The following is a 14009-nucleotide window of genomic DNA, read 5'->3' as shown; positions in this document are numbered from 1 at the left end:
ATATATTTCCTATGTAGCACCCCTTCAAATACTTAGTAACCAGCTAATGTATAATCTCTCACAACTTTTTTCTCAACCTACACAACTTTTTCAATTTTTGATTTTCACAAGGCATGATTTCCAGAGCCTTCAGTTTCTTTTGTCTCTCTCCTCTGGGTACAATTATAGCTTATTAAGATCTTTCTGAAACTCTGGTGCCCAGAAATGGACTCAGTGTCCAGGTGAGGGCTAACCAGAGCAGAATAGAGAAGCATTTTTATACTTCATTTCATCTGAACACTGTAAGTCTATTGTTTGCAGTAATCCTTTTGTTGCTGCATCACACTGTTGGCTCATGGTTAGTCTGTGGTTTACTAAGAGCCCAAGTTCCCTTCGACCCACACTGCAGGCAAGGCAGGTGTCATTCATCTTATATACACATAGCGATCCTTCTCCTGATTAAACAATACTTTACACCCATCCTTATTGAAATTTATAGTTTGTGCTGTATCATTTCTCAAATCAAAGACATCTTGAATCTTATTTTGTGCCTTTTGTTAGCTACAAAAGAACTTACAGTCTGAACAACAAAAAGTGGAGGAAGTGATGACCTAATTACAAGAAGCATAAAAATAGATGTATAAGAATATTTAGGATTTTTTCGACCTGTAAAAGCATGAGCAAAATACATTGTTAGTTCAATTATGCTGCTACAGGGAAGACCTTGCACAGAGGAAGATACTCTAGCTGTGTGAAACCACAGTTCAGAACTGTGGTTCTTTATGTCCTTTATGACTTACCAATGCATCTAAATCAAGATTAAGACTTTTCTTCTTTGAGGCCAGCTTGACAATTTCTTCTTGTTCTCTGTTACGTTGATTAAGAAGATCTTGACGCCGAATCCTTTCCCATTCCAGACGCCGCTGGCGTTCAAGTTCCTGCTTTGCTGCCTAAAGATTAAGAAGTACATATATGATTTATAAGAAGTTCATATTAAAGCATAAAACTCATGCAACATAAAACATAAAAATAGCAATTTAAACAAAATTTAATATAACAAAGGAATAAAACTGAAGTTAAAAACTCAGCACTAAGTAAATAAAGAGCATAGGAAAACTAGATACAAGGGGTGCATCCACACTATAGAATGAATGCAGTTTGACCCCACATGAACTGCCATGGCTGAATGCTACAGAATCACAGAACTTGTAGTTTTATAAGGTGTTCTTTGCCAAATTGTCCTGTTGGCTCATCAAACTACAACTCCCATGATTCCATAGCATTGAGCCATGGCAGTTCAAGTGGGGCCAAACTACATGCATACTTCAGCATAAAAGCATCTTTGGTGTTAAAAAACAGAATCTCAAGTGCCAAGCCAATGTCTCTTGGAAGGCCTCTTGGAGTTATATTTTTACATGTTAAATATGAGGTGGCAAAATATTAACGAAATTTTTACAGGGGGCGCCTCTTGCATTTTGTTTGCCATGAGATCCAGAGGCAAAAAAGAATACATAAACATTCTTTTGTATTTAATTTTTTAAATTAAAAATGAATTCATTTTTCAGGCACACGTTATTTTGCATTTTCTGAACCTTAAAAATCTTTATTTGCATGTCTTACTCCTACCACACCACACTGTGAGTAACAGTGATAGGTCTCTTCCTAGTTTTATTTGTCACCCACAATTTGAGTTTGAAATAACCACAAATTAGAGACCAAGTGAAAGTTTCAGTAGCAGTATTTCCACTAATATGAATTTAATCTCTGCCATTTCTTTCCAGGATGCTCTTTACAAGTAGCTCAACATTGAAATGGGTTAGGAATTACTACTGGCACTAGAAAACTAAACCATATACTGTGTATATGTATCTCAAAAATCCCCCAAGATCACACTGGTGAGCCAGAAGTCCAGATATTTAAATTCACCAGGTTGATACGTCTACAATTTTGCAAAATCTTCTGATTTAATTGCTCATTGTTGGTCACCTACACATTTAAGCTCTGTCTGTTTGGTATGCAATTTTTAAAATGTATTGGTGAACGAATTCTTAAAATAATTGCTTTGTTATTCAAGGGGCAAAGATTTTGTTCCTCACACAACAATAATCTGTTAGGTTTTGGACACCTCCTCTTCTTTAAAGTCAGACTTGTCACTGGTTTTTTAAAAAGATTATATTAAGATGATGTAGGTCTTGTTCCTGAATTGCTCAAAATGAAATCAAAGCTAAAAAACAACCACAAATCTCAATTTCTCAGTTATTAGTCAAACAATTGGAGCAGTGAGCACATCTTATCTGAAAGCATGTATTTGTCCCAGTATATCTAAGCCAACAGCATTATCACATAGCAAACTGGATACAGACTTGTCCAATTTAAAGGACAAAGACTGAGCAGACAAACCTCCCGTCTTTCAATTTCTTTCCTTCTTTCTTCTTCCCTTTGCCTTTCCAGCTCACGTTGTTTTTCCAAGTGCCTTTCCAGTTCTAGTTGCTTTTTCCGCTCCTGCTCCTGCTGCTCCCTCTCCCTCCGCTCCCTCTCTTCTCTTTCCTTCTGAGCTTTACGTTCCAACTCTCGTTGCTGCTGCTCCAGAAGTACTTGCCGTCGTTTTTCAAGCTCCATGTTCCCTCTCTCATAGTTTGCTTTTCTTTTATCCTCAAATGTAGCTAAATTTTGAAAAAGCAAATGGCATCCACAAAAACTGATCAAACACTGGTTCTCCTTGCAAACACAATGAAGTACAGAACATTGCTGTTTGCTTAAAATAGCTACTGTATATACTCATGCATTAAGGTAGACATTATAATTAAACATTGCTTCAAATACCTGGGTCGGCTTATCTATCGGTCAATGTGAATACTGTACCATAACTCTCACCAAAAAGGAACTATCCCTATATACATATTTTGTACAACTTAGTTACCCCACATCTAAGAGATTTTAGATAATTGTTGTATTAGCACCTCCCAAGTAGATTTGGATTGTCTGTATAGAAAAATATAAACTTTGTGTAAAGTTTAAAAAGGGAAGAGAGGACGATAGTAAAATATAGTAAATGTTCGTCTACACAATACTAATTTACTAGCAGATCAAATTAAACTGTTAGACTTATTAGGTAATAATTAAAATTAGGTAAAAGATTTAAAATAAACAATCTGATAAGAATAATAAAGATAAACATTTAATGGTGAATAGCTGGGAGAGAAGACTAGAATAACATTGAATAACAAGAAGATATAAAGAGCACACTTAAGGTTAGAGGACAACAAGAGGACAACATTTCTACTCTCTCTGCTACTGAGGACATATAGACTAAAAATATTTTGGGAAATGAATGTAATGGTAATTGATATGAAGAAATGTATGTGTCAATTTAAACTTTGTACAATACTTTCCCCCTCCCCCAGACCTCCTCCCTCTCCCTCTACAGCACACCAGGTATTTGTAAACTCACTAACAATAACCTCACGACCCCTACTACCTCCACCTTCTTTATTCTTGTTTCTTCCTCTGACTTTCCCAATCCCCCTTTTTTGTATGGAAAAATTAGAAATGTTCAATAAAAACATTATTTTAAAAAAGGAATTATTCCCTTCTCTGACTAAAATTGTGGAAAGTGGAAGCTTATTATCTCCTAGGAGAACCTAAAAGAAGTAGTGTTTATTGTAAAATGTGGCTAAGTGTGCAGGTACCTCTTGTCTTCCTTCCCTATATTGCCCCTCTGCCTTCACTAACTTCTCTGTCTTGCTTGGCTTAGCTCCACTCCAATGGAGACTGTCTCACTCAGCCTATGCTATGTTTCTCATCATGTAAACCTGCAGTTTGCTGAAAAAACAGTCCTGAACTTGAAGCCACGATTGGTAACTGCTGTTCAATGCTTTACAAACTGGAGTTTTCAAAAAAGGCTGTTCTCAACCGGTGTTCTCAAACTGTGGGTTACCCGGGTGTTTTGGCCTACAACACCCAGAAATCCCAACCAGTTTACCAGCTATTAAGAGTTCTGGGAGTTGAAGGCCAAAACACCTGGGGACCCACGGGTTGAGAACCACTGGCTTAAATAATGCCCATATTTAATTATGTGAATGAAGTATATATTCAGTTGACATATCTCTGATTTAGTTATACTTTAAAGATTACTTCTAGAAGAGAATCAAGAGAGAAATATAGTAGTTTATTCATGATTTTAAAAACAAAAATCCTATTTTAAATTTTAAATGCCTATTATTGATTTTTTTAAGGCATCAAGTTTTACACATCTTGCCTTCTTTGGTTGGTTATCTTTCATGAATTTTACCCTATATACTCATGTATAAGTTGACCTCATGTATAAGTCAAGGGCAGGTTTTGGGGCCAAAATTCTCAATTTTGGTATGACCCATGGACAAATTTAGAATCATTCTGTGAAGATAGGAAAGAAGCAGCACCACTTCTGGCAGACCAGCCATCCTTGACCACCATCATTTCCCCACAGAGGCATTCAAAAAGGCAAAAGCAGTGCCGGGACAGAGATAGTAGAGAATCAGTGCTTTTTACTCTTAACATTAAACCCCACAGTTACCTGGAGCTTTTTGGGGAGGTTCTTCTTCTTGAATTCTCTGGTATGTTGGCAGAACACAATTAATTTTTTCAACACTTTTTTCACTTCTGGAGGGAAGAAACAGTGTATTTGTTTTTTACATTTTATATCATTTAGCATTCATAATAGAATTTTAATAACATGTCACCTTGTGTTATGCACCTCAAAGAAGGTGGCACTAATTCAGGAGGGAGAGTTAATGGGAGAGGTTGCCCAGCTTTGGCCACATCAGTTAGGTGCATGGCTAATATGAACTCTTCAGCTTTCAGCTGCCCATTACCATCAATGTCAGCAAGTGACCTAGGAAAGATAGAACAATGTGCTGCATTAACAAAGCTAAGAGAGCAAGAGGCAGCAATATCTGCTTGGTGCAATGTTATCCAAGATACATAATCAAATGGACCAATTCTGAAAAAGTTAATCTTACAAATCGATATAGGAAGGGTTTAAACTTTGTACGTGATATTTGGAGGATGTGAAGACGTGAACCATGCTATGCCCTCTTACATTTTGCTTATTTTAACTGGAAAATAAAGCCCATGCATCTTGAGTGGCAAAATGTTATTAGGGTTTCCCTTGAGAATAGGAAATCCTTCACCTATTTATTCCATCAGATATTCTTTATTCTAAACAGACACAAAACTGAAACAGCAAAAATTTGAAAGAAATGAAATAAATTCATCAGCATTCTAAGGATATAAATATAAAATTAAAAATACTACATTACTGAATACACAATATGGATATCTTTGTTTGCTGTATTTTATTTATATCTCTTTAGAACATACCCTATGCTTAGCAACATTTTAATTCTATTACAAATAGTACAAAATTATCAGGGTCTTATCAGTACACATGTCAACTTACCAAATAGTAGCTAACTGGGTCTGGGATAGGTTTGATTGCAGAAGGGCATTTTTTGCCTGGAATCCTTAGTAAATCAAATATTTTAATATAAAATCTATTTTATATTAGTAGTGATGCAGACTATAGAAAATAAAGCAAGCAAATCATTTGTTCAAATCTCAAGAACTAGCCCTCCAGGATATATTTACCACATAATACTGTATGTATAATATACAATCCTATACTCTGAATTTAAGACCCCTTCCACACAGCTGAATAAAATACCACATTATCTGCTTTGAACTGGGATATATAGCACTGTGGACTCAAAGCAGATATTGTGGGTTATTCTGCCTTGATATTCTGGGTTATATGGCTGTGTGGAAGGGCCCTAAGTCCCACTTCAGTCAGTAGGACACATTCGCAAATAAATGAGTAAAGGAACGCAGCCCAATGTACTGTAATGAAAATCCACAGACACAAACATCATTTCAATTCTACATATAAAATGGAGTTCCATTTCCCCATTTTAGGCTGACGAATTCAAAGTTTGCTTGAGAAAAATTATTTATTATAACAACATATAATAAAGGGATTCTAGCAGCAATTTCTTTTCTTTAAAATTATGACCCTCTTAGGGCCCTTCCACGCAGCCATAACCCAGAATATCAAGGCAGAAAATCCCACAATATCTGCTTTGAACTGGGTTATCTGAGTCCACAATGCCATATATTCCAATTCAAAGCAGATAATGTGGGATTTTATTCAGCTGTGTGGTAGGGACCTTAGAGTTTCTTGTATTAGGAATGTCAAGGACAGAACGCCACAAGATTCAAAGTAACAGAGTTTATTAGATTACAGAACTCAAAAATGCCCGTAAAACACAAGGGCCAGGCAGTTTTTGCCTTTAGGAGCAAAAAGGGGCAAAAGTAAATGTTCAAAAGATAAACCGGATTAAACCGGAGTTTAATCCGGGTAAAAACAAACTGCTTGCGTCAGCCTGGGTATAAACGAAACGAAAGCCAAGGAACAAAAGATACAAAGAATGCAACTAATTGGCAGCAGATTCCTCTCTGCTGCCAACACTGTGCTTAGAGTAACTTGCGTCGCTCCCCCACACACACAGCAGACAGGATCTCCAACACGAGTAAATCAGCCAAGGATTGTAGCAGTTGAGTAGACCAGTTCCGTTCCGTAGATCAAAGCCAGAAGCAGACGTTTGTAGTTTTTCCAAGTCCAAGAAGGGGGGAAGACAAGCCGTGGTCAGTTCAGTCCGAGTTCTCAAAGCAGGAGATGGCGTCCGTCAAGAAGACGACGGAGGGTCAAGCTAATAAGAGTAAGCACAGGTTTGCACAAACAAATGCCCACACAATCCCTCCCGCCGTCTGACCCTGGATTCCAATCAACTTACGTCACAGCACAGGAAAGCACACAAGTCTTCAGGGAAGCGTCCCACACACACACGGATCCCAAGCGTTTGCCCAGATTACCTTGCCCAACGCAATTTGCAATTGCTCCCAAGCCCCATTTTATGCCAGTTACAAATCTTCATCACTGTCAGCTGTCCTCCTTAACCCGGGCGTTTCCTCATCACTTTCCTCGTCAGAGCTGGAACACCTCTGACTACGCCCAACAGCATCTCCAGCTGTGGATCCCGTCCCATCCCTCCAGCTAAACCATGGGTCTAATCCTGAAGGTCCCCATTCATCTTCTGTCCCATCATGGCCAGTGGCACCCACTTCCTCCCTTACCCGAGTCCAATCCATCTCATCCTCCTCTGAGCTAACCAGCCCCTCCTCCATTCTCTCCGTAAACCCTTCGAAAGACTCCTCGTCAGATGGTGCTGCAAATATGTCTCGCAGTCTTTTTCTCTCTCGCTCCTCGAGAGTATCTGACTCTCGAGGAGTCTTACGCCCACGTCTGTCAGTAACAGAGCCATGAGGCTCAATCATAACACTATCCCCTCTCACAAAGGCCTCCTCCCCCGATGGCGGAGAAGCGGCAGTGATACCCTCCGCTATAGCACCACGACGACTAGAGGTATCAAGTTTCAACAGCGAACGATGAAAGACTGGATGGACCTTTAAACTAGACGGTAAACGCAAACGAAACGCAACAGAAGAAATCTTTTTAACGATAGGAAAGGGACCCAAATACCGAGGCGCAAACTTTCCCCCAGCCTGTTTAATATGTTTGGAAGATAACCACACCAAATCCCCTTCTTCCAACTCCTCCCCTGCCTGCCTGTGGCGGTCAGCCTGAGTCTTCTGCGTTGCCTTAGCTTCCAACAGTAAGCGACGGGCAACATCATGCAATGCAGCCATTTCCGAAGAGCGGTACACAGGGTCCGAAGAGACCACATTGGTCGACGGCGCCACACCTCCCCGTGGGTGAAAACCATAAGTTAGCTCAAATGGCGTATGCTGACTAGACGTGTGCACCGCATTGTTGTAAGCAAATTCCGCCACCGGTAACCACTTTACCCAAGCCGTGGGTTGATCTAAACAAAAACAACGCAGATACTGCTCTAAGAGCCCATTAACCCGTTCCGACTGTCCATCCGTTTGCGGATGGAAAGCTGAAGACACGTTTAACTTAGTCCCCAAACACTCATGGAAGTGTTTCCAAAAGCGTGACACAAATTGCGGAGCCCTATCTGAAATAATCACCTCGGGTGCTCCGTGCAAACGATAGATGTGCTTTGTAAATAGTAAGGCCAACGTAGGGGCCGCCGGAATGGTTGAACAAGGAATAAAATGAGCCAGTTTACTAAATAAATCCACCACCACCCAAATACAAGTATAACCCCCAGACTTAGGCAAATCTGAAATAAAATCCATGGAAATGATTTGCCATGGCCTCTCCGGAACAGGTAAAGACGATAACAACCCTCTAGGGCGCCCAACAGGCGTCTTACTCTGCTGACAAACGGCGCAGCTGTCACAAAAGCGCAGAATGTCTTGCCGCATCTTTGGCCACCAGTAGCTCCTGGTGATAAGCTGTACGGTCTTGAACCTGCCAAAGTGCCCAGCCATGGGTTCGTCATGGTGGGCTCTAATCACCTCCAACCTGAGGGTCCCTACTGGTACGTAAACCTGCCCCCTACGCACCAATACCCCGTCTTGATCCTGGAGATGCGGCAGTATGGTACGGTTACCTGCAGAGAGCAGCATCAGTTGCTCCTGAGTCCACACATCATCCTTCTGAGCCTCAAGGATCTGGTCATGTAACCCAAGCTCATTATCTACAACACACAGAGAGGCAGTAGGCAAGATGGTCTGACATACTACCTGCTCATTGGTCTTAAATTCCGGCTTGCGGGATAAAGCATCGGCCCGCAAGTTTGCCTTCCCCTCCACGAACTGCACCTTGAAGTTAAACCTGGAGAAAAACAAAGCCCAGCGGATTTGACGCTGGTTTAACTTCTTTGCTGTTTGCAAGTGCTCTAAGTTCTTGTGATCAGATCTGACCACGATCTGGTGCCGTGCCCCTTCAAGCCAGTGCCGCCACACCTCAAACGCCACCTTAATCGCCAACAACTCCTTCTCCCATATGGTATAGTTCTGCTCGAAGGGTGTTAGTTGCCGCGAGTAAAATCCACAGGGACGCAAGGTCCCTGAGGAATCCTTCTGAGACAATACAGCCCCCAACGCGTAGCTAGAAGCGTCCGCTTCTACCACGAACGGTCTGTCAACATCAGGATGGGTTAGTATGTTGTCCGATTGAAAACTAGACTTTAGTTGTAGAAACGCCTCGTGAGCTTCCCGCCCCCACACAAATGGCTGTTTCTTGCGCAGAAGCTGCGTCAAAGGTACCGTGAGCTTTGCAAAATTCGGAATAAACTCCCGGTAGTAATTAGCGAAACCCAAGAACCTTTGTACATCCTTCTTAGTCTTCAGCTCCTGCCATGAGTTGACGGCGTCAACCTTATGTGGGTCCATTTTAAGTTCCCTACCTGACACTACATGACCTAGGAACTCCACTTCAGGCACATGAAAGACGCACTTGGAAGCCTTGGCGAAAAGCCCATTAGCCCGCAGTCGGTGCAGAACCTGCTTGACATGTTGACGATGTTCTTTCTCGTCCTTAGAAAAAATCAAGATATCATCCAAATAAATCACTAAAAATTGATCAATTAGGTCCCTGAACACATCGTTCATGAACCTCTGGAATACCGCAGGAGCATTACAAAGCCCAAAAGGCATGACTCGGAACTCGTGGCATCCGAAACACGTGTTAAATGCCGTCTTCCATTCATCCCCTTCCCGTATACGGATTAAGTTATAGGCCCCCCGCAGGTCAAGCTTGGTAAAGACCTTAGCCCCTTGCACCCTTGATAACAGTTCCGAGATTAAAGGGAGCGGGTACCTATCCCGAATGGTGTATTTGTTTAGGATCCGATAGTCACAGACCAGCCTAAGTTCCCCAGTCTTTTTGGCTACAAAGAATACTGGTGCCGCAGTTGGAGAACTAGATGGGCGAATAAACCCCTTGGCTAAATTTTCATCTAGAAACTCCCGCAAAGCTTGCCTTTCCGGTACAGTCAAGGCATACAGCCTCCCTGCTGGCAGTTTCGCACCTTCTGCCAACTTGATGGCGCAATCATATGGCCTGTGCGGTGGTAATTTGTCCGCTTCTCTTTTACAAAATACATCAAAGAACTCCCCATACTCAGCAGGCACTCCCTCCATATCAGAATGAGTAACATTTAGAGTGCAACAATCCTGCCTCTTTAAGATCACTTTACGTGTTGCCCAATCTACTTGTGGATTTACTACAGCTAGCCAATCCATCCCCAGGATCACATCATATCTAGGCAAGCTCGTAATATCCCACACAAACGTTCCCGTTACTCCCTGCACCTCCCACGTTACTGCTGAGGTTTCATGGTTAACCACCCCAGTCTCCAGTAGTCTCCCATCTGCTCCTTCCACCCACACGTCGCATGCCTTGCGCACTCTAGGAATGCCATGCTTCTTAGCAAACTCAATATCTACATAGGAGACCGTAGCCCCTGAGTCCAGCAGTGCCAAAGTAGAAACAAGTTCCCTTCCCCCAACAGATAATGTAATGGGTACGAAAACATGCTTCCTCCCCTCAGTTGACTGCTTGAGGAGCCCTAGTGCGTTGGACTCACGTCGCACTAGGGCTGGCCTTTTCCCGAAAGCTGGGAAGGTTTCACATTACAATTTTTGGCAAAATGCCCAGCATTCCCACAGTACAAACACAAGCCCAGCTGCCTCCTACGGCTCTTTTCCTCTGTAGACAGCTTTTTAAAGACCCCAAGCTCCATGGGCTCTTCCCCCATCACCACAGGTGCCCTGGTTACATGCATGGGTGGCGCACACATTGCTTTTGAGTGTTTACGAGCCTCGAACCTTGCGTCTAAACGCAGCACCTTAGCTACTAAGGCGTCCCAGCTTTCAGCCGGCTCCAAGCGTGCTAATTCATCCTGGAGCATATCACTTAACCCGGCAGTAAATAAAAGCATGAATGCATTTTCCCCCCAATCCAGCTGGTGGCGATACAGGTTAAACTTATTTAAGTAATCCAAAACAGTCCCCTTTCCCTGTTTCAACCGATACAGAGCCCACCCAGCGTTCTCCGTGCGGAGAGGATCCCCAAAAGTATCAGTTAACAACTTTTTGAAATTATTCAAATTGTCCTTGACTGGGTCATTTCCCAAAATTAAATTAGTGGCCCATTGTCCTGCGGGACCGGTCAACAAACTCAAAATAAAGGCCACCTTGCTAGTGTCTGTAGGAAAAGCATGAGCACTGAGCTGAGAAAAATAAAGCTCCACTTGTGCCAAAAAGGTTGGCAACTTGCACCTGGTTCCGTCAAAGCGTTCAGGAGTCAAAACATGTCCTTTCACAGCCTGAGCTGTTTGGCTAACGGTAAAAGCCGTTTGCAATTGGTCTACTTTGGCCCTCAACTCATCCATCGTCTTCCTGACGGGTTTATTGCTGCAATAAACTTTTTATGGGCGTTGGGCAATCTGTCAAGGACAGAACGCCACAAGATTCAAAGTAACAGAGTTTATTAGATTACAGAACTCAAAAATGCCCGTAAAACACAAGGGCCAGGCAGTTTTTGCCTTTAGGAGCAAAAAGGGGCAAAAGTAAATGTTCAAAAGATAAACCGGATTAAACCGGAGTTTAATCCGGGTAAAAACAAACTGCTTGCGTCAGCCTGGGTATAAACGAAACGAAAGCCAAGGAACAAAAGATACAAAGAATGCAACTAATTGGCAGCAGATTCCTCTCTGCTGCCAACACTGTGCTTAGAGTAACTTGCGTCGCTCCCCCACACACACAGCAGACAGGATCTCCAACACGAGTAAATCAGCCAAGGATTGTAGCAGTTGAGTAGACCAGTTCCGTTCCGTAGATCAAAGCCAGAAGCAGACGTTTGTAGTTTTTCCAAGTCCAAGAAGGGGGGAAGACAAGCCGTGGTCAGTTCAGTCCGAGTTCTCAAAGCAGGAGATGGCGTCCGTCAAGAAGACGACGGAGGGTCAAGCTAATAAGAGTAAGCACAGGTTTGCACAAACAAATGCCCACACAATCCCTCCCGCCGTCTGACCCTGGATTCCAATCAACTTACGTCACAGCACAGGAAAGCACACAAGTCTTCAGGGAAGCGTCCCACACACACACGGATCCCAAGCGTTTGCCCAGATTACCTTGCCCAACGCAATTTGCAATTGCTCCCAAGCCCCATTTTATGCCAGTTACAAATCTTCATCACTGTCAGCTGTCCTCCTTAACCCGGGCGTTTCCTCATCACTTTCCTCGTCAGAGCTGGAACACCTCTGACTACGCCCAACAGCATCTCCAGCTGTGGATCCCGTCCCATCCCTCCAGCTAAACCATGGGTCTAATCCTGAAGGTCCCCATTCATCTTCTGTCCCATCATGGCCAGTGGCACCCACTTCCTCCCTTACCCGAGTCCAATCCATCTCATCCTCCTCTGAGCTAACCAGCCCCTCCTCCATTCTCTCCGTAAACCCTTCGAAAGACTCCTCGTCAGATGGTGCTGCAAATATGTCTCGCAGTCTTTTTCTCTCTCGCTCCTCGAGAGTATCTGACTCTCGAGGAGTCTTACGCCCACGTCTGTCAGTAACAGAGCCATGAGGCTCAATCATAACAAGGAAAGCCTGGAAATGTTTTACAAAGTTGTTTATGAATAAAACTGTGGGAATCCAATCTTTCTCACATCCATCCTACCACACAGGGAACGTGCTTGGGCATGACTATACCATCAATAGGTATCAATATCTGCATTAGTTTTCAGCCAAGGATGACATTTCCCACAAATGCATCCCCGTACAACAGTCTTTCCTCAACTGGCATTCTCCAAATGTGTGACAACTTTAGTTCCAGCTCAGACAGAATTGTGTCTAGTTGGGAATTGGACGCCAACCCATTAGGAAGCCACTGGGTTGAGGAAAGTGACTTTCCAAGGCACATGAAGGAAACCCCTTGTAGGATGAATAATCAGAACCTCTCAAGATATGGAGTGGTCAATTGTGATATCCATCTTTCACAGAAACACTTTTCTTTGGGATATCTTGGAATGCCACTGAGCAGCTCAAAAAGAGTCAAGAGTGGTGCCTTTAAGTTACCTGGTAATCAATTATCGGGATTTATGTTTCAGTATGTAAGGATTTCATTAGTTAACTGTACGTTTAATTTTATATTAGAAATAGCCCACCATCTCTAATTTTTATACTGGTTCTTGAAGAAACTTTCTCAAACCCCTTCACATTGCCATATAAAATCCAGATTATCTTCTTTGAACTGGAATATATGGCAGTATAGACTCATATAATCCAGTTCAAAGCAGATAATCTGGATTGTATGATTTGATAATCTAGATTATATGGCAGTGCAGATCCAGCCTCATTTGAAAACTGAAAGATTTAAGTTTTTTGAGGGAAGGTTCATTTTATTCAGGCATTCGATTGCTTGGAATACATGTCAGCCTACTTTAGTTAAATGTATGTTTAATTTTATATTTCAAGCCAAAAATGATTTCTTCTTTTCTCTTTGCTTAGAAACTGGAAGATATTTAGGGATTTTTGATCAGCCAGAAGTTCATTTTATTCGTGTATTAAGATTGCTTTGAATACATGCTAGCCTGGTTCCCATGAAGGTTAAAAGCAGCCCTAAAACATAAGCTTCTCTGTCTCCACAGGAGGAAAATTATAATCTTACCACAGGAAGAGTCTCGACTTGATAATTTCTTTTGGTGATAGTGAATAAGCTTTAATAGACAAATAGTGTAATAGTCTATCCCACTTCATGCAATCATAAGCAAATCATGCATTCCACAAATATTAATTTGCTTTACTAGTGGGCATGACTATGAATGTGTATGTGAATACTAACCTGACAAATATCCGCTCATTCCTTTATCAAGGCTATTAAATTTTTGTCTGTATTTTAGCCTGGAAGCCTGAGGAACTGCCCAATCTGAAGATCCAGTCTTTGGTGAATTCCCAGTGAGTGAGGTAGTTGAAGAAGAATTTGAACTGCAATATGCAAACAGGCAACATTCAAATTGGACATTATTATTTTGCAAATTAACATGTTCAATACCTGAATATACA

At 42.0% G+C, this 14009-nt stretch overlaps 1 protein-coding gene across 6 annotated transcripts in view; it reads right to left on the bottom strand.

The window, feature by feature from the left end:
• The window catches only part of itsn2 (intersectin 2), a 98514-nt gene that overhangs the window by 52436 nt on the left and 32069 nt on the right, over nucleotides 1-14009 (bottom strand). For 5 of the 6 annotated variants that reach the window (XM_008116547.2, XM_008116546.3, XM_062957272.1 and 2 more), the window contains 6 exons: nucleotides 13789-13931; nucleotides 5420-5483; nucleotides 4715-4852; nucleotides 4535-4620; nucleotides 2380-2642; nucleotides 780-929 (listed from right to left, as the gene is read on the bottom strand). In XM_008116547.2, the coding sequence (XP_008114754.2) occupies nucleotides 780-929; nucleotides 2380-2642; nucleotides 4535-4620; nucleotides 4715-4852; nucleotides 5420-5483; nucleotides 13789-13931 (844 nt within the window). Of the gene's footprint in view, nucleotides 1-779; nucleotides 930-2379; nucleotides 2643-4534; nucleotides 4621-4700; nucleotides 4853-5419; nucleotides 5484-13788; nucleotides 13932-14009 lie in introns of all 6 variants that reach the window. The other variant, XM_016996235.2, reaches the window with a different exon arrangement.

The sequence above is a fragment of the Anolis carolinensis genome, chromosome 1 (assembly GCF_035594765.1).
Source record: "Anolis carolinensis isolate JA03-04 chromosome 1, rAnoCar3.1.pri, whole genome shotgun sequence".
NCBI lineage: Eukaryota > Metazoa > Chordata > Lepidosauria > Squamata > Dactyloidae > Anolis > Anolis carolinensis.
The sequence above is the reverse complement of the archived record's forward strand: the minus strand, read 5'-3'. Positions and strand labels throughout refer to the sequence as shown.